At 41.6% G+C, this 27,345-nt stretch overlaps 1 protein-coding gene across 5 annotated transcripts in view; it reads right to left on the reverse strand.

Annotated features, from left to right (window-relative positions):
- MID2 (midline 2) overlaps nt 1-27,345 on the reverse strand; it is a 101,711-nt gene that overhangs the window by 54,432 nt on the left and 19,934 nt on the right. For all 5 annotated transcript variants that reach the window (XM_053891280.1, XM_053891283.1, XM_053891282.1 and 2 more), the window contains exon 3: nt 18,904-18,999. In XM_053891280.1, the coding sequence (XP_053747255.1) occupies nt 18,904-18,999 (96 nt within the window). The remainder of the gene's footprint in view (nt 1-18,903; nt 19,000-27,345) is intronic.

A 27,345-nucleotide genomic window follows, 5' to 3' on the forward strand; every position in this document is an offset into this window, starting at 1 on the left:
ACTTTTTTGACTCAGATTACTTTGTGAAGAGGAATTTAATACTGGGTTTTCAAAGGGCATGTGTATTTCTAATGAATCCTTAAATACTACTGTTATATGGTAGGGGAAAAAAAGAAGATGCTATCAGTACTATGCACTGCCTCCACTCTAATTATTGACCCTTAAAATTATATCTTCAGAAATGGATGTCCTTTATGAAAATTCAGATCTCTGTATAGCAGTTTTCCTTCATTCATGAATTTCAAGAAACTGACAGACATATTAGAGAGAAGAAAAAGTCAATTATTGGACAGAACAAAGACAGTGAGAGTCTTGGGGATTCAGGCATGGGGGCAGCAGGAATTGTAGAGAGAGCTATTTAAGAGCCAACCTGGGGATATTTAATTGCTTAATCAAAATCACTTGATCTCTCTGACCTCTCTCTGTACTGAGGCAACCCAAACCCTAAAGACTCAATGGTTTTATCTGCAGTGGGAATACTAGTCCTACTAGATGACATCTGTCCGTTTTGATGACCCTAAGCCCAAACCAGTGGGAGCTCCTGTTTTTGACTACTGCCTGGCATCCAAGAATTTTTCTTTTAAAGACCAAAAAAAGGCAAATGTAAGTGACTGAACTCAATAGCATTCCAAAACAGCGTGGTAGAGGAAAACTTAGGAAAGCCCCATCTGCTTTCTTGTACATTTCTGGTGGGAGTATAAATTGCTTTGGTGAACAGAGATTGATGACAATATGTATTAATAACTTTAAAAATGTGCGTTTGCTTTAAACTATCAGTTGTACTTCTAGGAAACAAATACTCTTAAAAATAGATGGAGAGGGGCACCTGGGTGGCTCAGTCCATTAAGCCTCCATCTCTTGATTTCAGCTCAGGTAATGATCTCACGGTTTGTGGAATCAAGCCCAGAGTTGGGCTCTGTGCTGACAGCTCAGAGCCTGCTTAAGATTCTCTCTCTCCCTCTGTCTTTGTCCCTCCCCCACTCGCACACCCACAAGCACGCGCTCTCTCTCTAAAGAAATAAACATTTAAAAATAGATAAATTGATAAGACAAAAGATATATGTGAAACTGACAGCTGAAGTAAGGTTTCACTCTAAAAAAATAAGCAAGGATATAGAGGATTTACTTTAATCTATCAGTAAAACAATGTAATAGCTATGTATAGAACTTTGTACTCTACAGAAAATGCACCTTATTCTCTTCTATTCATGGAACATTGACTATTGATCATGTACTTAGCCACAAAGAATAGAATACAGATACATTTGAAAAAGTAGAGATTTTATAGTCTACCTTCCCTTATCATAAAACTGTAAAATAAGAATAACAAAAATATAAACCCCTAAATCCTCAATCACTGAAATTAAGACACACACCCCTAATTTTAGAATCAAAGAGGAAATCAAAACTAAAATTCTTCATTTTATAGAAAAAAAATGGAAAAACACAATTTAAAAACTATAGGATACAGTTAAAGATCTACTCGGGAAAATGTATAAACATTGAAAATAAATGAATTAACTTTTCAACTTAAGAGAAACTTGAAAAGGACAATAAAATAAAATAAAAGGGGGATGCCTGGATGACTCAGCTGAACATCGACCCTTGATTTTTGGCTAGGGCCGTGATCCTAGGCTCCCGTGACTGCTCCCCACATCAGGTTCCAAGCTGAGCATGGAGCCTGCTTAAGATTCTCTCTCTCTTTCTGCCACCTCCCTCTAAATTAATAAATAAACTAACTAAAAGAGAGAGATAAATCATAACAGAGGATTTCATTTTTAAAAATGGCTTTTTTTGAGGGCCAATTATTAAATGTTTACCAGCACACCATTGTCTATGAGTATATCCCCTTTCCATTGTTAGTATTGTGTTGTTTTGTTTTGCTTTGTAAAAAAAAAAAAAAAAAAAAAAAAAAAAGATGTGTAGTTTTTTTAAAGACCCCATGTTCCAATGGTTTTGAGGCTAAGTTCCATAAATGTTTCAGAGAACAGATTGTTCCCATGCTGTTTAAGCTACTAAAGACCACAGAGGAAGATAAAAAGTTCCCAAATCCATTTGGTCAATCTAGTATAACCACAATACAAGAAACCTAAAAAAGATACTGGAAATAGTAAGACTACACATTGATTTCACTTCTGAATATACACAGAAAAATTCTCAATAAAATAGAAAATGAAATCCAAAAGGGCAATGAAAGAATAAAATACTATAAGCAAACAGGGTTTATTCCAGAAATAAAAGAATGATTCAACATTAGAAAATATATCAACATATAGGGTTATATTAATACATTCCAAAAGGTTTTTATTTTTTATTTATTTTATTTATTTTTTAATGTTTATTTTTGAGAGGGGGGGGGAAGGGGAAGAGAGAGAGGGGGACACAGGATCTGAAGCAGGCTCCAGGCTCAGAGCCATCAGCACCAAGCTCAATGTGGGGCCCGAACCCACAAACCGTGAGATCATGACCTGAGCCGAAGTTGGACGCTTAATAGATTGAGCCACCCAGGTGCCCCTCTAAAAGGTTTTTAAAAAAAACTCAGCAGTCAATCCAGATATAAACTCTAAGTAAATGATAATTTTTAAATACACTAAAAAACAAATAACAAACATCACACAAAGTGGTGAAAATGCTGAAGTGTTTCCCAGATCATGAACAAGGCAAGGATGTCTGGTATTACCACCATTATTCAGCAGTGTTTTTAAATTTTTTTAATGTTTATTTTTGAGAGAGAGAGCATAAGCTGGTGAGGGGCTGAGAGAGAGAGAGGGAAACACAGAATCTGAAACAGGCTCCAGGCTCTGAGCTGTTAGCCCAGAGCCCAATGCGGGGCTCGAACCCACAAACCGTGAGATCATGACCTGAGCCAAAGTCAGATGCTTAACTGACTGAGCCACCCAGGTGCCCCATTCAGCAGTATTTTTAATGTTTTAGCTGAGGCAAAAGAAAATGAGAAAATTAAATAAATGGTATAAATATTGGTTTAAAAGAAACAGAGGTACTTCAGATAAACCTAAGAGACTCTAGCTTTTTTTTTAGTTAAGAGACTTAATTTGGTAAGACTATTATATACAAGAAAATATATAAAACCAAGAGCTTTTCTACATATGCTGTTTTAAATCGAAATAGAAAAGCAACCCATTCACAACAGGGACAAGACCATAAAATACCTAAGGATCAATTTAGCAAGAAAGCTACTATACCTATTTGAAGAAAACAATAAAATATTAAAGAGGAGGTCCCAAAAATAAAACTTAAAAAATGCAGAGATAATACTATAACTCTAGGAAAATTTATCATCATTTCTCCCTAAAATTAATATATAACTCTAATGCAATGATAATCACAATCCAAATTGAGTATATTTTGTAATGGGATAAAATTATTTTAAGGTTCATGTAGAGAGTGACAATAAAATATCCAAGAATAGCAAGAAAATTATGACAAAGAAATAATAGATATTGCCAGATATTAAAAGTTACCATAAATCCACTAGAACAAAAATAGTCAGGTATTGGCATATGAACAGAAAATTAAATCAGTGGAACAGAGTAGTCTGGAATAGGTCCAAGTGCATATGGAAACCCAATATATGCCAATGGTGACAGATCCATTCAATGGGAAAAGGACTCTTGTGAGAATAAATGGTCTTGGCATTGTAGCTATTCATCTGGAAGAAAACAAAACTTCATATCCTAAAATAAGCTGTAAAGCCTCATATCCTAAAATAAATTGCAGGTCTATTAAAGACTTAAGATACAAAAAAAGAAAGTCACTAAAAATATGAAAAGAAAGTTTAAGGAGTGGAGACCTTCCTCCACAATCCAGAAAAAACCAAAAGCCATAAGAAAATAAAGATAAATGGCAAACTGAAACAAAAAAAAAATACAACACATGTGACAGATAAAATGTTTAGATAACTAATATAACAATACATTAGATAAATAGATGATGGATAGATAGACAATCTCCATCCCTCCTCTTACCTAGCCAACATACTCTCCCTGTGTGTTTTCATTCTCATGGTTTTAGGTGTGACTTATATGCTGATCACATAAGCATAGACTGACTCCCCTTTAAATTCGTAGTGTCCAGCTTCAAGTGGGTTCCCAATGTTTCCTACCGATCCTATATTTCTCTTAACTCTCTCCACATCTACGCAGTGAATTCAAATCTTACAGTCCTCCAAGTTCCAACCTCATCACCTCCTCTCTCACTCATAGGAAAAACATGGCAAATGATTTTACTTCCTTCTTCACAAAGAAAATAGAATTCACCCTACAGAATTCCCTCAAATTCTCACAACAAACCAGTAAACAAACATACCTGTATCCTCAACCAACCATCTTTCCCTCCTGTTACAAGGAAATGAATGATATCTCTCTTCCTCTAGAAAGTTCATCCCTCTACCTGTGCACTGTGTCCCATTCTCTTGGGGTCCTCGCTTGATTCATCTTCCCCTCTCTTTCCTTCATTCAACTTCTCCCTGTCAAATGGCTCCTTCCTGTTGGCAAGTAAAGATATTTATGTCTCTCCTATCATTAAAATGAAAGAGATCATCCATTTAAATCTTCTGTAAATACTACACTCTCTTCCCTCGGGTTCCATGACACAAATTCTTCTGGTTATCCTTCTGATCACTCCAACATTTTTGCCTTAAATGCCAGTATATTTAGAGAGTTCTAACACGTGAACTTTCTCAGGTGATCTCATCCATTTCTAAGGTCCCAATACCACCTATATGGCAGTGCCTTGCTTATCTTTTTTTTTAATTTTTAAAATGCTTGTTGAGATATAATTAACATACCATAAAGTGCATCTGTTTTAAGGGGATGATTCAATGATTATTGGTAAATTATGAAACTGTGTAATCATTACCACAATCCAACTTTAGAATAATTCCATCACCCCAAAAAGATCTTCATTTGCCTTGCTTATCCTTACTTCCATCCCAAACCCCTATCCTGAAATTTAGACCCACATATCTAACTGCTCAGTGACATCTTCATTTGCATAACCACAGGCACCATGAACTCAGTGTTTCCAAAACCGAACACATCTCCTTCCCATATCCTTTTCCTTTAGACCTGATTCTTCTCTGGTGTTCCCTGAATGAATGAATGGCACCACTGGCCCCTCAGAAATCCTGGGCATCATTCTAACTTCTCTTTCTCATCCCCTATATCCAATTAATCATCAAATCCCATACATTTTATTTCCTAACTATAACTATAACTTCCTAACTATAACTCAAATCTATCCCTTTCTATCCTTTATTATTACTTCACTAGTTCTGTCCACCAGAATTTGTTCCTTAAAAATCCACCCATCCACCCATCTAACTATCCATCCACCCAACAAATGTGCATTGAGTGCCTACTGTATACCAGCCACTGTGCTACAATAGTCACCTAACTGGTCCCTGTCTCTTTGGTCTTAAATCTTCTGAGTGTGTTCTTAATTCAGCAGCCAGACAGCAAAATCTCTTTAAAAACACACTATTCCCATACTTAAAAATGGCTTCATGCTGACTTTTAATTGGCTACCCTCTGACCTGGGGATGAATTCCAAACTTCTTAACGTGACTCTTAAGGTCTTTAGGGATCAGGTCCCTCCTTGCCTCTCTAAATCTCGGGTCTCATCACATCCCTTGGATAAGTCACTTAGTTATCTGAATTTCCTCATCTGAAAAAAAACATGGATAACAACAGTGCCTATCTCAGAGGTAGCTGAGAGGATTAAATGAGATAATGCATGTGAAGTGCATAGCACAATGGCTAGCACATATGAAGTGTCAGTAAATGTCAGCTATCGAGGACAGTGATGACAACGTTAGCTTTCTTCAACCTCCTGCTCCTCTGAACTCTTACAGCACTTCAAGTTGGTCTCACACAATTTGGCACTCAACCATTTTCTTTTGTATTGCTTACTGCTGCTTCATACTGTTAGTTATGCTTTCCACCTAGACTACAATGTCCTTGAAGACAAAGATAGTGACATACATACCTCCTCTAGTTCCTGGAGCACTTCAAACAATGCTAAGCACACAGTGGAGTTTAATAAATACTTTCTGATAAAGGTTCACAAAGGAAAAAGGGACATAGGTTTTACTGACTCTCTATTGTTCAAATGACCATAAATAAAAGGGGATGGGGTGCCTAGGTGGTTCAGTCAGTTAAGCATCTGACTTCGGCTCAGGTCATGATCTCATGACTCATGAGTTTGAGCCCCGTGTCGGGCTCTGTGCTGACAGTTCGGAGCCTGGAGCCTGCTTTGGATTCTGTGTCTCCTTCTCTCTCTGCCCCTCCCCTGCTCATGCTCTGTCTCTCAAAAATTAATAAACATTAAAAAAATTTTAAAAAGGGGGCGCCTGGGTGGCTCAGTGGGTTAAGCATCCAAATTCGGCTCAGGTCATGATTTCACTGCCTGTGGGTTCGAGCCCTGAGTTGGGCTTTATGCTGACAGCTTGGAGCCTGGAGCCTGCTTCAGATTCTGTCTCCATCTCTCTGCCCCTCCCCCACTCATGCTATGTCTCTCTCTCAAATATAAATAAACATTAAAAAAAAACATAAATAATGAACAGCAAAACCCTGGGAATACCATTTGCTTTTGCCTACTGGACTAATGGTGTGTCACTGCATTTGCAGCTGTACGGTAGGTTAGCATTAAGCATGGGACTCGGCAGTGCTCACTGTAGGTCAGTGGTTTTCTTCAGACGGTTTGCTGCCAATAACCTGTTTTTGACAGAAATGGAGTGTGAAAGCATGAAGATGTTTAATTCTACTCCCTGGCATGCAGACAATATATAATTTGCCTACTCATGTGTGAGATCAGATTTTTGTGTTTTACTCCTTCAATGTAAATGTTCTTTCTGCACTACCAATAGAACATAAATTCCATTTCATTCGAAAGCCAATGGAATCCTGAAATAGTTCAGGTTTCTGGGCTGATGACTGGGTGGCAATCAGAACCCCAGAATAGCCCCAGGAGGCCAGAAAATTCAGAGCTCTTCAGATGCTAGAACACCCCCACAAATTTGGCAAGAACTCTGTTGTGTGTGCACTCAAGAGTAAACTGGCACATTGGGATTGTTTTCCCTTTCTTTTTCACATACCCTCTCACCATCTACCATTGGACTCCTTTCCTGCCTTGTCCTCTCACCTTCTCCAATCCTCCTCATGCCCTGTGATTGCCCCTCCATCTGACATGTTTCTAAGAAGACATCTTCGTGCACTCCAGGCGCCTGCTGATTTGTGCAGGAGCACAATTACTCAGATGCAGTGGGGGAGTGGAGGAGCTAAAGGTGCAATTTTGTGCTCTTATACGACATGGACTCCCATTGATAAAATGCAATTTTTTTGTAGCTAATGTTTGATTAATTTAGAAATTATTCCAAAGCCAGTGATTGGCTTGTGCCTTTGATGTTGCTAAGGAGAAGCCAGAACAGGCCTGGGAAATAGAGGAGAAGACAGGGGAAACCTGCTCTAAACACAAGAGACAACACTTCTGATTGGAAACGGGGCAATCTCCTCCAGTTACATCCCGGTTTCTCCTGTATGGAGAAAATACCACAGGCTCGAAAAGAACCCTCTGAGGGCAAATACAGAGGTCAAAGATGTCCTCACGACCCACTTTAAACACCAGTTCTCTCTCTAGACATACATTCTTCTTTCCACATATACCCTCTTCACAATATCTCCTCTACACACACACACACACACACACACACACACACACAGACACACACACACGCATACACACGCACGAGATGAACACCCAGGCAGCCACCTATGAAACAGACCAATACATAGCATGTGCAAAGGCACGTAAGAGCATGTGTGTGCTCTATGGAAAGCTTATCACCACAAAGAAAGGCATGTGCAAATACCATTCTAGATACACACCATGCCATTCCCACATGGACACACACTTGCACAACATAGATGGACATCTGTCCTCACCCAGACCACAGGCAACAATAATATGCAACTTGCAAAACACAGTACATAAAGCCATCGATTGATGAATCTTGTCAGCTTTGCCCTTCACTTTTTTTTATGTTTACTTATTTTTGAAAGAGAGAAACAGAGTGCAAGCGGGGGAGGGGCAGAGAGAGAGGGAGACACAGAATCCCAAGCAGGCTCCAGGCTCTGAGCTGTCAGCACAGAGCCCAACGCAGGGTTCGAACTCACTTACCGTGAGAATATGACCCAAGACAAAGTCGGACGCTTAACCGACTGAGCCACCCAGGTGTCCCTGCCCTTCACTTTTAATACAGCATGTGGTTAAGAGCAAAGTCTCACTCTGCCACTTATTTGTGACTTTGTACAAATTAGTTACCTGCTCTGTGCCCCCATTTCCCCATCTATAAAATGAGAATAATAATAGTACTTACCCCCTAAAGTTGTGAGGATTAAATGAGCTAACGCACACAAAGCTCTTGGCAGTAATGAGAGTTTCTAGAACTGCCTGAGAAGGGGTAAGCTTGGACTGAGGATACAATATAGGTGAGAGAAGTAGTGGTCATGGGCTGAGGTGTGAAATTCTCTTTCTGTCCTGATGGAGTAAAGAGATTCCCTGGGCATACACGCACTTCTCAGTAATCCCCACCAAAGGACACGGGTCCACCATTAATATTAACAATGTACCCACTCTCCCTGAGGAAATCTAGGTATTTGCAGTCATTGGTACATGGTATTTATTCACAGTCTGTTACTTTTTAAGTTTATTTATTTATTTTGAGAGAGAGAGAGAGAGAGAGAGAGAGAGAGAGCAGGGGAGGGGCCGAGAGAGAGGGAGACACAGAATCCTAAGCAGCTCCGAGCTGTCAGCTCAGAGCCCAACACAGGGCTCGAACTCACAAACCATGAGATCATGACCTGAGCTGAAACCCAGAGTTGGATGCTTAATGGACTGAGCCACCCAGGCGCCCCTGATAATCTGTTTAAATGTGATAACATTAAGTACACTTTTGAGAGTAAATCTTTACTGTCTCTTTTGTAACAATCAAGAGAAATGCATGTGGCATGGATACTACTTCTCCCTGACAACAGCCCTAGAAGGAGCACCCCACAAAGCAGTCTCAGGAAGGAAGTGCAGGTCCCACAGTAAATCAACTGTGTGACTGGGGTTTGGTAACCTGAGCTGCATACTCTCTTTTCACCCCTCACTTGGGTCTCATGGCACAAAAATAATCGAGCAAGTACAAATGCCTTCATAGTGGGCACTACGGCTTCCCTCTGCCAACCCTGGCGATAATCCTCCTTCTGCTCCTTACCCCATGAAGGGCTGTTAGGACGGAGCTGCTCTGGGCTCTCAAAGATAGGTAATCACGAGGCTTGCCATGGAGCTGAGAGCGCCAAGCCTGCAAACAGACTACCTGTTCCTCCAGGGCTGTTTAATGAAGGGAAAAGAAAACATCTAACTTCTCTCATTCTCGGGCTTGTCATTTGTAAAATGTGAATACCACCAAGGGTCTCATGGGGTTGTCACAAACACTAAGTGGGATTAGGAACAAGAATGCCTCTAGCACAGTGCCCAGCACCATGGGATTCGAATAGGATTCTTTCACACTCCCCATCCCTGCTCACCATATCACACTGCTGGACTTCTCTAGACAGGCAGGGGCAGAAAGGGCATTACAATGGCTGTGTGTGTGTCTGTTAGAGTGCTGGTGGTTGTTTTAGTTTTCCGGGGGCTTTCTTTCGGTCTTTGGTTTGGTTTAGGTTTTTAGGTTGGATTGAAGCAAGAGAGATTGGAGTAGGCTTAATAGGACTTTAGCTTGAATTACTAGATTCCACCAACTTTCCAAGTTGGAAATGGGGAACCTGGGTGGGTTGTGCAAATTGCAGAGCAAGGAGGGGGTCCAAAATTAGGCGGGTGTTCTGGTCATTTGGTGAGTAACCTGGAATTTGGACACTGAGGAACGGGAACTGGAGGAGGAAGGCAGCAGATGGGAAAACAGGGCTATAATATGAGCTTCATTGTGCCAAAGAAAGTGCAGACATAGAACGAGAGAGAGTGCCGGGTGCCAATCCAAACTGTTTTGACTATGAAAACATGACTACCAGAAAACTTGTATGTGCTACAGATGTGGGGGAGGAGGAGAGGAAAACCAATATTAACCCTAACTCATTTCATCCTTTACAACCCTGCCATGTGTCCATACCCTTCGAATGTTTCAAATGCAGTAATTCATGCCTTCCAATTTCTTATTTCACTGGAATATAGCAAGAATTGCCAAAAAGTGTGTTTGAGAAAGAACCGAGCATGTTAGATGACTGAAAAATGATAAAGCATTTGCTTTCCTAGTATCAAAATGGGCTCTGCCCACGCTTCAGATTCCACAGTTAATTTATGTTTTTCATCTATATTAAATGTCAATTGCTATATACTTAATAGGATTGAATGTAATACTTTGAATTAATCATTTCAATGGTGTAAATGAAAAGACCAATTACGTCACTATGCACCTCTTTCCCATTGTTCATGAAAACCATTTTCTCCACCTATAATTCCACATTGGTTTCAAAATAGCTATTTTATTCTCACCAGGTGCTAGCAGCCCAAATCTTCCTCAGGAGCTATTAAGTCTACTCCCCTTGTTCTTTCGTCTCTCACAAAAATACAGAACATTTTGACTAATACACATTCAAACAATCCCAAAGAACTCTCTCTTTTTAAAACCACTAGAAATGAAAGTATGTGTCCCTCCCTAAAACTTTTTTTTTTTTTTGCCTTTGCTTAGAGGCAGTAATCAAGAGGAATTTGGGCAGGATAACAGGCAAGTTTATGGAGGTATCAACTTAAAGACTCCCTTAGATATTCTTGCAGAAGGGCAGTGAACTTTTTCCCCACGAGAGAAAATTTAATTCAGGAACTGAAAACCAGCAGCTTATTGAGCACAAGAACCCTTTTTAGTGTACCACCTTCGCAGAGTTGTTGACGGGTTATTGAATGGGGTCATATGGCTGAGATTCCCAACATTTTCAGTGCCGTAACGAAAGTTCTAGTTCACGTGTTACATTTGAAATTGATTGTAAACGTTTGGGAACCACTTTCCTCCTCGCCCTTGGAAATAAAGATAAATACCTCTAGAAGTCCTGAGGTCAGGGATAGGCATCTCTGACAAAGGTGTGGTGCCCAGAAATATTACTAAGTACTACTACTACTAACAATTGCTTCCACTATTACTCCTACTCCTATCACTACAACAACAACCATTGGGCCTTGACTCATTGGGCCACTCATTGGGCCTTGACTATCCCAGGTACAGTAGCAAGTGCTTTGTGTATACTACCTTTCCCTTCAAGGTATGATTAGTCTGAGCTTTACAGATGATGAAACCGAGGCTTAGAGCTGTTCTGTGTCCAAGGTTACAAAAGCTAGCATGATTCCTGTCTTCCCAGCTCCAAACCTACCAGAGCACACTGCATCCCAGAGCCTGCGTACCATTTCTAGGAGGATGAAATTGTAGACACGGAGGCTTTGGAGCTGGCAAGCGGGCCCTGGGTTGGAAAGGTGGCTGGAAGCCATGTGAGGAAGGGAACGAATGGACCTACTGACTCCTATTACTAGCCACCCAGTAACAGAATAAAAACAGCTAGAGTTTCTTTGTGTGTGTTTGTGAGTCTGATCGTTCTGCACTTCAAAAGGTGAATAACTACCACTCTATTTCTCCATTCACCTTCACCATCAAATGTCTTAGCAGTCTGCATTTCCTTACATCTTAACTTTCTCCTTGACCTCTCTGAATCTGTCTTCCATCTTCACCTTTCCACTGAACCTTCGCTCTCAAAAGTCACTAATGAGATCTTCCTGTATGATGGGGCTACTCCAGTGGACTCTGTCAAACCTTCCACACCTTGAAGGCCTCTGGTCCTTTGCGATTTTGATCCTCTGCTTTGCCAGTGTTTCTCCTCCCTCCCGTTTTTTGCTTCTCTTTTCCTCTCCCCCAGCACTCATGTCCCTCTGTCATACCCCTTACTCACTCCAAATCATCCTCACAATGGGACAGGAACCACTGGTGATGGACAAGAGACATCCAAAGGGTGTGTACCTTGGCTTTGACATAGGAAGCATGATGGGGTGGTTAGGAGCACAGGCTCTGGGGCTGAAGTACCTGGCCTCTGTTACCGACTAGCAGCACAACCTTGGTAAATCACTTCAATCCCCCCACACCTCAATGTTTTATCCGTAAAGCAGGAGGAATAATAGTGTTTACCTCATTGAGTTGTAAGGATGAAATGAGTTAACAGGGGCACCTGGGTGGCTCAGTTGGTTAGGCATCTGACTGCAGTTCAGGTCATGATCTCACGGCTCCTGAGTTCAAGCCCCAAGTCAGGCTCTGTGCTGACAGCTCAGCACCTGGAGCCTGCCTGGGATTTGGTCTCCCTCTCTCTCTGCCCCTCCACTGTTCTCTTTCTCTCTCTCTCTCTCTCTCTCAAAAATAAACAAACATTAAAAAACGTTTTTAAAGTATGGAATGAGTTAACATATATAAAATACTCAGAATTTAGGAAATCTTCATTAAGTGTTCACTTATTATAGTCTTTATGAAGGCATATTGTAAAATGTTGATCATTTCCACAAATGAATTGTTTACTGCTGATATTTAAATTTTTAAAGGCATACCATCCCTCTGTAATCTCATAAAAAGGTCTGTGCTCTTTCCATTTATTTTGGGAAAATGAGTCTGTTGTTGTATTCTGAGTGACAATCGGGCTGATCTGTCCTGGGTCTTCTCGTTCTACACATTCTGCATGGCTTTATGTGCCACTTCGGTGCTCACGAGTCCTAGGTCTTTATCACTTTCCCAGACCTCTCTCCTGACCTCCAGATCCAGCAAGCCAGCTGCCCACTTACTTACCTGCCTGTCTGACCCACAGCGCAATAAACCTCTCATGTCTAAAAAGAACTCCATCTCGGGGTGCCTGGCTGGCTCAGTTGGTAGAGTGTGAGACTCTTGATTTTGGCGTTGTGAGTTTGAGCCCCACGTTGGGTATGGAGATTACTTTAAAATAAAACCTTAAAAAAATTAAAAGAGGGGCACCTGGGTGGCTCAGGTTAAGCGTCCAACTTCAGCTCAGGTCATGATCTCAAGGTCTGTGAGTTCGAGCCCCATGTTGGGCTCCGTGCTGACAGCTCAGAGCCTGGAACCTGCTTTGGATTCTATGTGTTCCTCTCTTCTCTGCCCCTCCCCTACTCATAGTCTGTCTCTCTGTGTCTCTCAAAAATAAATAAATGTTAAAAAAAATTTTTAAAGAAAAAGAAAATTAACTCCATCTGTACTCCATAACTTAGTTAAAAGGCGACACACCCATTCAGTGACCCAAGCCAGAAATGTGGGGATCATCCTACTATTTTCTCACCCCTTCACCCATTGCATCTAACTGATCACCAAGTAATATTGATTCTACCTCCCACAAATGTTTTGAATGTATCCCCTCCTCCCTAACCCTACTACCACTGCCTTAGGTTGGGTCTTTGTCTCTCCCTGTATCAGTAAAAGCCACCTAACTGGTTGGTCTCTTTGCCTTCACTTTTGACCCTTGACCCTTGCTCTATACACCATACTACAGTCAGAGAAATCCTGAAGTGCTGGCCTTATCCAGTTATTCATCTGCTTTAAATCCTTACATGGCTCCCCAGAGTCTTCAGGATAAAGTCCAAATACCTATGCATGGCCTACAAGGTCCTTCATTATCTAGGCCCTAGCTACTTCTCCACACTCATCTCTTGTGATGGTTCTCACATCACACATTCTGGCTGAAGCAAACTTGTAATGGTGCCCTGCACATCTCTGTGCTCTTTACCCTTCTGTGTTCTTGCCCGTGGTCCCCTTCACTACCTCACCTCATTTTTGTTGGGAAAATTCTCCTCCTATTTCAAGAGAACTCCATTTTTATTTCACCCTATTTTCTTTCCTAAGTCCCTCGGGCAGACTTAGGTGTTTCTTTCTCTAGGCTAGCTTGTCATCTTGCACTTTGCTTTCATTACAATAATTATCACTTGACACTATATTTGACAATTGACCTGCCAGGTCAGTTCCCTGAGTTGAGGGCAGGGACCATTTCCTATTTATCTCTATCTACCCAGCATACACTCAGAGCGTAGCAGACCATTTTGCCCATATGAAACACTGTCTCAGCAGAGGGAGTACTTTATTTTCCCTCCTTAAATCTTCGGCTAAAATGCATTTTCTCTATGAAATTTCCCCTGATTACACTTAGTTCACTCTACTCACTGCTTAATTTTGTCATGGCCTTGGGGCTTGGAGAAGAGTCTTCCAACAACAGATTTGTGCTTTAATGATTTAGATTTGATTCTCTCTTCTAGCTCGACCACTCTAAAACACTAAAGGACCATCTACTGAAATCCATAGAAGTGGGGTTCTTAAAAATCAATTCCTGGGGGAAAAAAAACACCTGTTTTTATGCTTGGAAAAGCAGTCAGGCATTTATTCTTGCCCTTCCCAAACCAAATGTCCTTCCAGTGCACAGTACAAACAGTAAGCCACCCAAGTAACCAAGCCACCCAAGCCACCCACAGTAAGTCTTCTGAAAGGTACTGAAGCTAAGAGCTGGGGGCAAGACAGAAAGCTGAAATTCCCCTCAACTAAGGAAAGTCCCCCAGCTCCTTGAAAAGGCTTGGGAAGGGCCAGAAAGAAATCAATCTGCCCATGGAGCTCCTGGGATGGACTAACCCGTTGTGCTGCAGCAGTTCCAGAGGGAAGGAAAACAGGGCGCACACAAAATCTCCAGGAAAGTGCTTTCATATGCTCAGTGCCCAGAAGTTACCGACAAGACTAAATAAGTAAAATTGGAAAGCCTACATTGCATTCATTTGTACTCCCCATACACATGTCGCTTGCTTGAGAGACACAGTGTTTTCCCTAGCTGGACTCCAAAGTTCCTGAAGGCCATCAACAGCATATGTTTCTTTTATAGTTCCCAAATTGCCCACCACACTGAGTACACAGTATCTGCTGCAGAAACACTTTGTTGTTGACTGATTGATTACTAAGTATTTAACTATTTTTCTTCCCCTCGATGTTTTCAGGAATGCTTGTTATTCACAAAACGGTGCAGTCTTGGAAGCCAAGAGGAAATATTCATCTGTTGGTATACATTTTCCCTTGGCTATGCATTAAACAGAGATTTCCTTTGGCAATGTCAACAAAGGATGCTTGATGAGACAGGACAAAGAACTATATATAGAGATCAAGTGGCCAGAGGAACAAAGTCGAAGCATGCCCTCCCTTAACCAGATTAAAGGAGTCTTCTTTCTGCTTCTACTCCTTCCGGGGCTCTCCAGTCCCAACCAAAATAAAAAATATTTTCCAACTGCCTATCCCCTGAATTCTGAAGGCTGGGCTGTGACGGGAACAAGCTGAATTGCTGAAGAATTCAGCGAACAAATCTGCGGTGATCCTAATCTCTGTTTCTGTAATAATAGGAAGAGTGCAGCTTTGTTTACTTTTGAGGAGAATAGTGAACAAGGAGAGAGAACTGAGAGAGAGAGGCAGTATTTATGGCCCCTTTATGAAAAGTCAGTCTGTGACAAAAATATTTGCAGACAATAAGGAAGAGGAACAGGTTTGGCAGGAAAATAGCCTCTTCCAGTTTTCTCAGAAGTGCCTTAGCTGGTATCGTCCATCCCCACCCTAAGTGAAAGGTCTGCTTTGCTCTGTGAATATAGTCATTCCCTATAGATAAATCTGTATTAGATAAGATGCAAAAAACTCAAATCACCCTTTAGTGTCCAGTTCTCATGGCAGACGGTATCCTACTATTTATTTCATTTTGGAAACTATTTACAAGCATTTATGGAGTCTCAAGTCCCTTCTTTAACTGCATTTCTAATCCCAGGCCTTGTTCCAAAGCCTCCTGGACACACAGGCTCTGTGCTGAATGAGTATAATGAGTACCCTGGATTCACCCTATTATTAGGAGCAAGTTTAGGGCACATCCCTAACCTTTCAGAAGGGATGATGTCAGAGCCCAGCCGCGCTCTTCCATAAACCATCCTGAATGGTTCCTGTCAAAGACAGAATCCTAAAACTGGAGAGCCAATGGAGTCAAGTCCCGACATACACTCTCACCCTCGACATACAATGCAGTATGTCATGGTTCTTTGCCAACTGTCAGTTGACCTTTTATTCCATTATCTGTATTTCCTGCACATGTATATCTGTATCAGGGTGGATGTGTGCAGTGTGTAAGCCTTCCGAGGGCAGACACTGTGCCTGTGCTCTTTTCTTTGTACCCAGCACAATGCTGTGCATAAATACATATTAGTAAAAGGTGACCTTTCGTGTGCCAGAACAGACAGAGGCCTATACAATGGATTTAACAAGCATCCCTAAGGGAGCTTCTTAATCACCTCCTCTGCTGTTTCATCATGGGGCTGCTCTTCCCTCCCATTTGGCAGCTCTTGTGTCATCTCCTGAAGGCTCAAACAAGGCACTGTTAAAACATCACTTTTACCTAGAGGGGCCAGAATGAGTAGTTCTCTATTAACACAATGATGCATTGTTTTATGAGACTAGCTCCTTGCTACTTGAAAAGAGTGGGGCCCTGCATACAGAGGTTTGATGGATGAAGTGGGCTGGGAAAGGCCACAACAGGACTATGTTTGGGTGAGGCTGGTCAGAGTGATATACTTCCCAGGGGTGGGATGATAAGATGTTAGAGAGGTCTTAGGATGAATAAGCAATGAGAATAAACTGCTTACCTGCCTAATTTGACTACAACTCAGACACTATACTTAATAGTCTTTTTGATGAGAATGAGGAAGGTGATAATTATAACTTCTAACCACATTTTATTCACTATTAGCCATTACCCTGCCCTCAATCATTGAAAATTCTAAGCCAAGGGATTCCTTATCTTGTCTCCTGCTTACAATGATTCCTTGTCTCTCCACCAGTGTGGGTTTCTCATACTGTAATCTAGCAGCATAATCAGGAGCTTTGATTGAGTGGAACACAGAGGGATTCTGACTAGCTGAAAAGCACTCTGAAATGCCTTCTGTTTTGTTTCTCCCCACTTGTAAAGGATGAAATCAAAGAGCAAAAGAAGAGTATAAAGAAAGTAACCATTCACAGAATCATGACCTGTGAAGTCTGGAAGACACATCAAAGGTCATGTAGTCAGTTCAAGCTCTTATTTTGCAGGTAAGAACACTGAAGCTGAGAAGCTAAATGATTTACTCAAATTCATACTATCAGTTAACGGCAGAGTCAAGTCTAGAAGCCAGCTTTGCAACTTACGTTCGATTCTTTCTTTCCATTCCTTGGGCTTCTCCCTAAATTTCCCACAATATTCCACAATCTCGCACCTGGTATCCTATGTACCCTCCACATAGCACCACTCTCTTCCACAAATGGGAGTGCCCAGCAGGGATTAAATTGCCATGGTATGCTCATCATCCAAGTACACCCCACTTTAAGAAATGCAGTCCTTTAGGGGTGCCTGGGTGGCTCAGTTGGTTAAGTGTCCGACTTCAGCTTGGGTCATGATCTCACAGTTTGTGAGTTTGAGTCCCACATCAGGCTCTGTGCTGACAGCTCAGAGCCTGCAATCTGCTTCGGATTCTGTGTCTCCCTCTCTCTCTGCCCCTCCCCTGCTCATGCTCTGTCTCTCAAAAATAAACGTTAAAAAACTGTTTTTAATTTTTTTTGTATTTTTATTTATTTTTTGAGAGAGAGATAGAGAGCAAGCAGGGAAGAGGAAAAGAAAGAGGGAGACAGAAACCCAAGCAGGCTCCACGCTGTCAGTGCAGAGCCTGACATGGGGCTGGAACCCATGAACTGTGAGATCATGACCTGAGCCAAAGTCAAGAGTCAGAGGCTCAACCGACTGAGCCACCCAGGTGCCCCAATATTAAAAAAAGTTTTTTTAAGAAATGCAATACTTTAAGAAATCCAAACAATCAAGAGTGGTTACTCATATAAGATTCTTCTTGCAACAAGAGTCTCATACTCTCTTAAATATAAATCCCTAGGTGGGATTTAACTTAAACCATTACATTTATCTGTCACATGAGTAAGATTAGAACTAGACTATCAGGTTGTAAATAGAATTAGAAATATTTTTATCTTGTCACTGCCCAGAAGGGGTCCTATAACATTTTACCCAACCCTGTTTAGACTTTAAGCCCTACCATTGCCTCTTTAACAAAATCAACACAAAACCAAATGCTACAGCTGAAGTTCCATGCTCTTGAGAAAGAGGGAGAAATAACATCTTTCTTTTATTACATCCACTTATGAAAAGACTCCTCTTGTAAGCTCTGCTCTATTGATGTAGGTATCACGTAGGTAACAAGTTTTGAAAACCTTATACTTGTATGACACTTTATAATTCACAGAAAACTTGAACATAGATCTTATTTGTTGATGACAAGAGTAAGTGGCAAGGCAATGAGTGAGGACCAAATGAGGTGTGTGGGGACAAAGGGAGGAGAGGCTAGGAAGAGGAGGAGCAGTCTTGATAATACTGTCGCAGACACGATATTGCACAGAACAAACCTCACCCTATACTGAGGACCCAGGATTCCCAGATCCCCTGTGACACCCCAGAGATCTCTTTAGGGGGCTAAGATGTCCAGAATTGATGAAAGAAGAAACACACCTCATGTTGGATTCTCCTATTGCCTGCCGCTTGGAAAGAAGTTCTGTCTCCCCGATCCATCACCACCAAGTATCTATTTTTGTGTAAATAATATCTATCTGCCCCTTTTCTTGGAAGAAGCATCCTAAAAGAATGAGACTTCCCCAGAACTGCCATTCAGTCTTTCACTCCAAATGGCTGAGCTACACTCTGACAGAACTCAAGTGCCCCCCAACTGACCACCTGATCCAGGTCCTCTGAAGGAAATGCAAATGTTTCTGTTACGTACCTCCACTTGCTGGCAGATCTGTATTAGTTTGGCCATTTGATTTTCTAGTTCACTGTTGCGCTTAACCAGGTTGGTGAGGTTCATCTCCAGAGTTTGCTGTCATCGCAGAGAGTATGAAGCCAGAGGGAAACAGGGAAGAGGGGAAAAAATAAGAAATGTTCAATGAGCTGGAGAACCAACATTATGTGGAGGTCATTTGGTCAATTGACAAACATTCAAAGATTCACTGAGCACTTGCTATGGGCCAAGCATTGTTCTAGGTGCTAATTAACTACACTGTACCTTTTTTGCTCCAGGGTCTCATTATTGGAAAAAAGATGACATTCATGACTTCATGGATGTAGAATTTCATGATATTAAGGCAACTTTATGTTTTCTATAATATTTTTAACTTTTTAAAGTATTCATAGAATTTGCCTTCATAGTAACAGTGTGCAATAAGACTAGGTATTATTCTCTCTTTTACAGATGAGTAGACAAAGGGAACTATAATTTATTGAACAATCAGTACTTGCCAGACATTATGCTAGGCGATTTCATATATACCATTTAATAACCATAACAATCCATGAGGTAGGATATATCAGCATTTTACAGATGTCAGCATTTTACATTTTTCATAGTTCTATAATTAGTATGTGACAAAACTGGGACTAGAACCCAGGTCTCTTGCCTCAGCCACAGCTTTTTCCAAGTATTTGTGATTTTTTTTGTCTTTTTATTGAAACCATTTTAGATTTATCAGTAGGTTCCTTCAGGGGAAAAAAAGACTGTACTTTAATTAAGTGTGAGATTCATCAAGATCAAGCATTGTATGGGGCACCTTGGTGGCTCAGTCGGTTAAGCTTCCGACTTAGGCTCAGTTCGAGCCTCGCACTGGGCTCTGTGCTTACAGCTCAGAGCCTGGAGCCTGCTTCAGATTTTGTGTCTCCCTCTGTCTCTGTCACTCCCCCATTCTCTCTCTCTCTCTCTCAAAAATAAATAAACATTAAAAAAATTTAGGGGTGCCTGGGTGACTCAGTCAGTTAAGCATCTGACTTCAGCTCAGGTCATGATCTCACGGTTTGTGAGTTTGAGTCCCACGCCGGGCTCTGTGCTGACAGTTCAAAGCCTGGAGCCTGCTTGGGATTCTGTGTCTCCCTCTCTCTCTGCCCCGTCATTTGCCCATGTTCTCTCTCTCTCTCTCACTCTCTCAAAAATAAACATTTTACATATTTTTTTAATTAAAAAAAATCAAGCATTGTATCTCATAGCTCCTCTTCTTTGGCCCTAAGGACTAGCCCATGGAGACAGTAGACTTCAAAGTGACAACTCCTGGCCATATCAAGATAGGACATCCATTGCTTATCATTGCTTACTGGTATATAGATCTTCTTAGGTGTGCATTAGAACCACTGTGCAAATCTGTTGAATATAACAAAATTACAACAGCACTCAGAACTCTTAACACATTTTCAGTTGAGCAGGCTGCTCCCTCCCATTCCTTATGTGAAAAAAACAGAATGTTCTTTACTCTTGGTTGATAATGGGCTTTTATATTCCTTCCTATTCCCAAGTCTTCAGCTTTGGTGGCTGCTTCTCCTCTAGGACTAGTCCCAAAATCCACTCCTCTCTCACTCACTATCCCAACACCCCCACAAAGTCTGTTCCAAATACCCCAACTTCTTGGCCCTTCCTCTGCTAACATTCCTTCCCTTGGTTGTGTACATTGCTTCATCATGGTCTCCATGGCTCCTTTGGTTTGTAATTGTTCAAAGTTCATGTTTTCGATACAAGGGAATGGAGGGAGAAGCAAAGGGAAGTGGGGGAAGGGGGAGAGGACTCATGTACTTGGCCCCTTTCTTGTCTAAGTAGCTGTGGCTCCTTAGTATTCTTGGCACTGTCCCAGGAGTCCATCCCAGAGAATGTATTCCCATGGATATATGTATTTCTATGATGGGCAGTCTGATCTCAGTTGTTCTCAAACCGGATTATGAGAACCAGCTTAATCTTCGCTTCCCTCTTGCCAGATTTCTATTAGTTTCTTTGGCTTTATTCCCATGGAAGTGATTTTTCCCCATTTATTCCATTGTTCTTGGCTTGTGCATGGTTTCTCCCCTGGCCCTCTTTAACTCCACAACCATCTCAATCCGTGGCCTTCTCCTTAGCAAGGGCAAAGAGAATGGAGAAGGGAAAAAGAAGGGCAGCAATTGTTGGTTTGGGCATGATCTCTAAGATAAGTAGATATCACAAGAAAAAAAAAGAAATGGCAGTAGTTCAGAGATTTAATACAACAAAAAGTAATGAGTACCTACTCTGTTGAAGGTGCAGTAAATTCAAAGAGAAAGAGAAGGTGACATTAAGGTGGGTCTTGAAGGATAAGTAGGATTCTAACAAACAGAGATGGAGGGGGACAGGGTGTTCCAGGCACAAGGAATAACATGAGTAAAAGAGAATAAAGTATAAGGACATGTTCAGGGAAGAGAAGTTGACTTGGGCTAGAAGAGAGGGTACAAGAGAGTAGTGGGGGACAAGGTCAGAAATGGAGGTGGAGGTCCTGTTTTGAAGGTCTTGAATGCCTAGGTAAGGAATTTGTACCTCCTTTTATTTTTTAGCAGTGGGGACTTCCCAAAGGCTTTTGAGTAAGACAATGACATAATCTGGGCCGTGTTTATGAGATCAACATATCAGCAATATGTGGGGCAGACTGAAACTAAGGCCAGGGACGCTGGTTAAGAGGATGCTGCAATGTTCAAGGCAGTTGGTAATGCAAGTCTGGGCCAAGCTGAGAGGATAATCGAGAGAAACATGTTTCAAGAAGGGATCTGTCACTGTCAAACATGCAGAGAGTGCAAGAAATATGAGGACTAGTAAAAGGCAGTTGGATATGTTAATTAGAAGCCACAGGTGACCTCTGAAAAAGGAGTTTCAGTAGAGTGTTGGAAGCAAATGCCAAAACGCAGAGTTAGGGAGTACGTCAGCAGTGACAATGTGGAGGCTACCAGTCTGGACTCCTCTTCAAAAATTTGGCTGAGTGTGAATAAGATAGAGCTACGGTCTGATGAAAGGGTCCAGCTTAGGTTAGAGAGTGGGCATTGGTAATGGGCTCGATCAGTTTATGACTTCCACTAGCACAGTGGTCCCGATTCCTAGATCAATGGAAAACCCATGTATCACCATCGACTAGATTGACATATTAGGTAAATGTAATGTAGATTGATGAAGTCGGAGCAGACACAGTATTAGAAAGTCATGTTTCAAACTGTATTGTGTTTCCATTCAAACTTAGGATTCCATGGGGAAAATGTTTTCTAACAAGTACATGCAACCTGTTGCAACACTTGTCATGAAACAAACATCCTATAAATAATTCATAGTACAGAGCAGGACTAAGATCCGTGTGTTCCTCATTTATGGCCCAGAATGGAGACTCACAGTTTCTGTGAAGCCACTGAAAATAAAAATTAGGGCTGAAAGCATAATTTGGGGTCTGGTTAGACTATGAACCTTGGGTTACTGTCACAAAATTGTGGCAAATGGTTATTTTGATCTGGCCTCCTAGCAATTTGTAGAACACCAGCACATTTTAACAACGCAGAACTAGAACTGACAAGATGACTCTAATTTCAACCTTACTTCATTAATATGAAAATGCTTTGAAAAAATAAATCTCTGGCTAATGAAAACACCATCTGTTGATGGCTTTTTGCCACTGTTTTCTTACATTACAAGACATAATTTGAGGAAAACCCTGAACATTTATTTACTCACTTCCTATTCATTTACAAGGAATTAAAGCCTCCTCTCAAACTGAAATTGATTCTCAATAATGAACATATGCAAAGGGAAGCAGAGAATTGATACAATTATGCAGTCTATTTCCTCACCCTTCCTTATCATGCCTAGCACTGACAAATCACTTAGAACTAGAAATTCTGGGCCACTTTAGGCTTGAGTCAGTTCATTGATTTAGCCAAGTAATTACCTTGCCTATCCTCTGGTGGGGCAGACCAAGAGAGTACACGTATGTATGTGTTTGTGTGGGCATGCATGTGCCTCTGTGTGTGTGTGTGCGTGTGTGTGCGTGCATGTGTGTGTGTGTGTGTGTGTGTGTGTGTGAGATTATATAGTCTCTATATGTAAAACTAAACATGACTCTTTGTGGTTGTGTTGTGTTTGGCTTTTAAAAATTGGTTTGTTTTAACTGAGGGTTGATGGGGGGTGGGAGGGAGGGCAGGGTGGGTGATGGGTATTGAGGAGGGCACCTTTTGGGATGAGCACTGGGTGTTGTATGGAAACCAATTTGACAGTAAATTTCATATATTAAAAAATAAAAAAAAATTAAAAAAAAAATTGGTTTGTTTTGCTCTTCTCTTGTGTCGTCCAGTTAATCACTGGGCTGGGCTCCCTGTGTCTAGGCCTAGTTTAGTGTGGCTTTCTAGAACAGTTGAACCATGACAAAAGAGAGAGCCAAAGTGGCAGGGGAGGTTGGAATGGAGATATCTGCTGGGAGGAAATGGGGATGGGAGGTTGGCAGGGGAGCAGGATGAAGCTCCCATTTCCTGCTGCAGGAGGTTACCTCTGGGTCCTTCCATGCTTCCCCTGTGTGAGAGTTAGAGAAGCCATTTGCACTATGAAACTGAGATCCTCTTCACCTCCGGATGACTCCATCATTACAGCTTTCACAAAACTGTACACGTGTCTCAATGGCGCAACGTGAGGGGAATATTTGGCTGATTTGCATAATTGAGGTTTTAAAAGGCCCGAGTTAGCTAAACTGGCGGTCAACACCGATTCCATTTTTATCCAGTTTTCACTTCATTTGTATCATATACACTTGACCTCTTTGTGTTCTGTTATACCCTTCACAAAGAGGAAAATGTTTCCCGATTCTGAGAAACCAGACTCAGGCTATTCTTGCAGACAGCATCCCATAAAAAGAAATGGGATAATTGCTGGGATTTTTTTTTCATTTCTTGAGACACAGGTTGTTTCAGATTAACTTTCCCATTGGCTCCCTCAAGAAACCAAGAGGCAAAACACTGCCTCTTCATGAAAGCCAGAGATTCCCCTGGTGGCACACACTCTCGACCACGATCACCACCTGTCATGCTCTGTGAAGGCATACGTGCTCACACATACATGAGCACACTTACACACACCTACCTGCCACAGCAAGTCTCAAAGCTTAAAAAGGGGGTGAGGCTTTCTGTGTGTTCTATTTAAACATATAGTATTGCCACCAAATGCCTGTAGAGTCTTTGGCTTTCTAAAAGGTACCAGGTGAACATTATTTAAAGTCTATGTAAGATCCCAACAGTTTTGATGTGGGAATTGAACTTTGGGAGAGGCAGGGGGAGGAGGGAAAGGAATAAAGGTCAATGTACCCCAAACTGGAGCCTTCCCCAATCCGCAAAAGACAACGTCATCTTTAAAAATGATCTGATGGGGCACCTGGGTGGCTCAGTAGGTTGGGTGGCCGACTTCGGCTCAGGTCATGATCTCGTGGTCAGTGAGTTCGAGCCCCGCGTCGGGCTCTGTGCTGACAGCTCAGAGCCTGGAGCCTGCTTCAGGTTCTGTGTCTCCCTCTCCCTCTGCCCCTCCTCTGCTCACGCTCTGACTCTCTCTGTCTTTCAATAATAAATAAACGTTAAAAAAAATAAAAGAATCCTGCTGTGATTAAAAAAAAAAAGATGATCTGAGCCAGTGACCCCATTACTATTTATCGACATGCTCTTTTTCTGGCATCCTGTCTGCTCACTGATGTTCCCAGATATTCCAAAAGCCAGTAGCCAAAAATCTTAGCACATTTTTGGGGTCACATTCTGCTTTCTTTTTTTAACTGCTTGTCTTAAAATACTTACTTTGCTTTCGCTTCAGTCTGTCACTTTATGTATCAATTACATATGGCCTTTCAACAGCAGAACACACCATCTGGTCCACCAACTGAAGCCCACACCCTTATGCTGGAGTGTCTTCCATCCCCAAACATGTATTTGCTGTTATACAGGCATGGGGCTATGTCCCAGAATGGGATCCAGGTGATATACTGGATGTACAAGGTCTACTACTTGAGGTTTGTTAGAGAATGACCAGACTGGTCCTCAAGCCAGGTGAACCAGGTAGCCATCCCTCTTTTTTCCAGAATGTTCTGAAGTCATTCATTAAAGACCCATGTCTCCCATAGGGCCCTTATCAGGAATGTTACATGGACCATTCTGCATTTTGTTTCTTCCCCCTCTTTTCAGGTGCACAGCATGGTTAAATCTCTAGCGTTAAAGCGTATATTGTTATTTGGTCCTTCTAAAAGGAAACACTAAATCCAGTGTTTACTTTGGCAACAGAATAGTGAGCCAAAGCCAACTCTGCTTTCCTGGAATCCTCAATATTGCATTCCACTTGAGCAGTTCCTCTTCAGTTCCTGCCTGTCATGTACATCTTCCTCTTTCTCCTTCACCTGCTCTTCTTTCAGGTCTACCTTCTAGACCTTGAGTGTGCTTCAAGGCACAGTCCTGGGCCTTCACTCAGCTCACTACTGCATGCCTCTACCTCCATGCTAAAAGCATTCAATCTAATGTCTCTAGCCCTGATCGTTCCGCCACCACAAAGGGCTGAATTTCAACTCCTTCTACAACACTTGCCCTTTTGGTTCTGAGAGTATCCCGTGCTTTCTCTCCTCCAGATATTGAGCAAATTATTTTCTCTCTGCTGGAGCAGAGGCTCCTTACTCCATCCCTGTCCCCCAACTGGGCATCCAAAAACCTACCCAAAGTCTCTTTTGATGTCCCTCCTGTGCTCTCTCTCAATCCCTTGTGCTTCCACTGTCACAGAACTCACCACACTGTCTTGTAACTGTGTCCTTAACTATCTGTCTCACCACAGTAAGCTGAAAGCTCCACCAGGGCTGGGAATGTTCTTTCTTTATCACTATAACCCCAACATCCCTTCTGGTACTTGGCATGTAATAGGTGTTCAGGAAATGTTGGATGAGTGAATGCATGTTGGATGACCCACGATCATATCAAACTCAAATCTGAAGCCAAATCATCCCACCCAAACTGCCAGCCCCTCCCTAATTTCCCCATTTCTATCCCCGACCCACTGTTCTTCAAGACATCTCCTACTCCAAAATCATTTTTTACTTCTTTCTCTCCATCGTCTGTAACCACAGTCATTGGCCAAGTCCCGTCAATTCGTTCTTCAGTCTCTCTCCATTCTGACCCTCTTTTCTGACAAACTCATTCCTGGTTCCCCGTTTTGAGCTCAGTGACTTCCTTTCCCTGATTCTTCCTCTTTGCTTCAGAGCATCCTGTGCAAACCTCTGTCATGGCACTTATCAGGCTGCCTTGGAATTTCTGATGTACTTCTTTGTCTCTCTTACTAAGTTCAGAGCTCCCCAGGGCAGGGACTGTGCCTCATTTCCTGTGTCCCCAGCTCTGACCACAATGACTTGAACACTGTAAGTGTTCAGTAAACAAAATGAGTGTTCATGGATTGTTTGTTAAATGAATGAATGAATCCCTGGCCTCGATCACTGGTGCTACAGTTTAAGTTATTATCTGGTCTGTCTTCGGGGGAGATGAAGAACAAGACATCACCTCATTATATCAACCTTCAAGAACTTGTATGTCAGTATCACATTTTCCCCTTTCAAATTCACTTCTTTGGGTTTAATAATTCTTTCCTCACCTATTTTATATTTCTGTAATATGTTCCTTTGCCCAATAAGAATAGACAGGATTTTCATCTGCCCAGGAATTGGTCTCTGAGTCAACATCTTGTAAATTGTGCTCAGACTAATGATTGTTGTTAGCTCCTTGCAGATGTTGGGTAGGAGAAGACTTGGGACAAAAGAAACAACAAAAACAGAGAGATAACAGCACAGATAATAGGAGTATCCACTTGCTAAGCTTGCTCTCAAACCTATAGAAAAACAACAGAAAACATCTTCCAACACAGAAATGTTCTATGAGAACAGAGCCAGGTAATCAATATAACTATTGGAGGGAAAAGAACAGGAATTCAGATGAGTGTGTTAGCACACAGTTTGAGTAGAGATGGAATAAATGCATTTTTATCCCCCTGCCACACACAAAACACACAGAGAGAGATTTGTATATAGTATAGTAATGGGGAGCAAGTCTTGGACAATTAAGAGACCACAGAGAAGCCAGATCTATAAGCAAGAATGATTTTATGATTGTCAGTTGAAAGCTAGTTTAGCTGGTTTAGAAACCCCATGACAGATATTACCCTTACCCCCATACATACATGTCCACCACCATATGTTAAGAGAGTGTGAATCTGGACTCAAATGCTTTGCTCATATTATATTTCACTACAGTGGCTCAGTACCTAAGTGAGTGAAATTGAGGAAAAACTTTTTCCCTCACCTATGGTAACCCAATCTGGCCTCACTGAAGATTTTTCTAATCATGAGGACTTATGATATGGCTTATTTAT

Source organism: Panthera pardus, unplaced genomic scaffold (genome assembly GCF_024362965.1).
Source record: "Panthera pardus isolate Hobbes unplaced genomic scaffold, ASM2436296v1 HiC_scaffold_27, whole genome shotgun sequence".
In the NCBI taxonomy this organism is placed as follows: domain Eukaryota; kingdom Metazoa; phylum Chordata; class Mammalia; order Carnivora; family Felidae; genus Panthera; species Panthera pardus.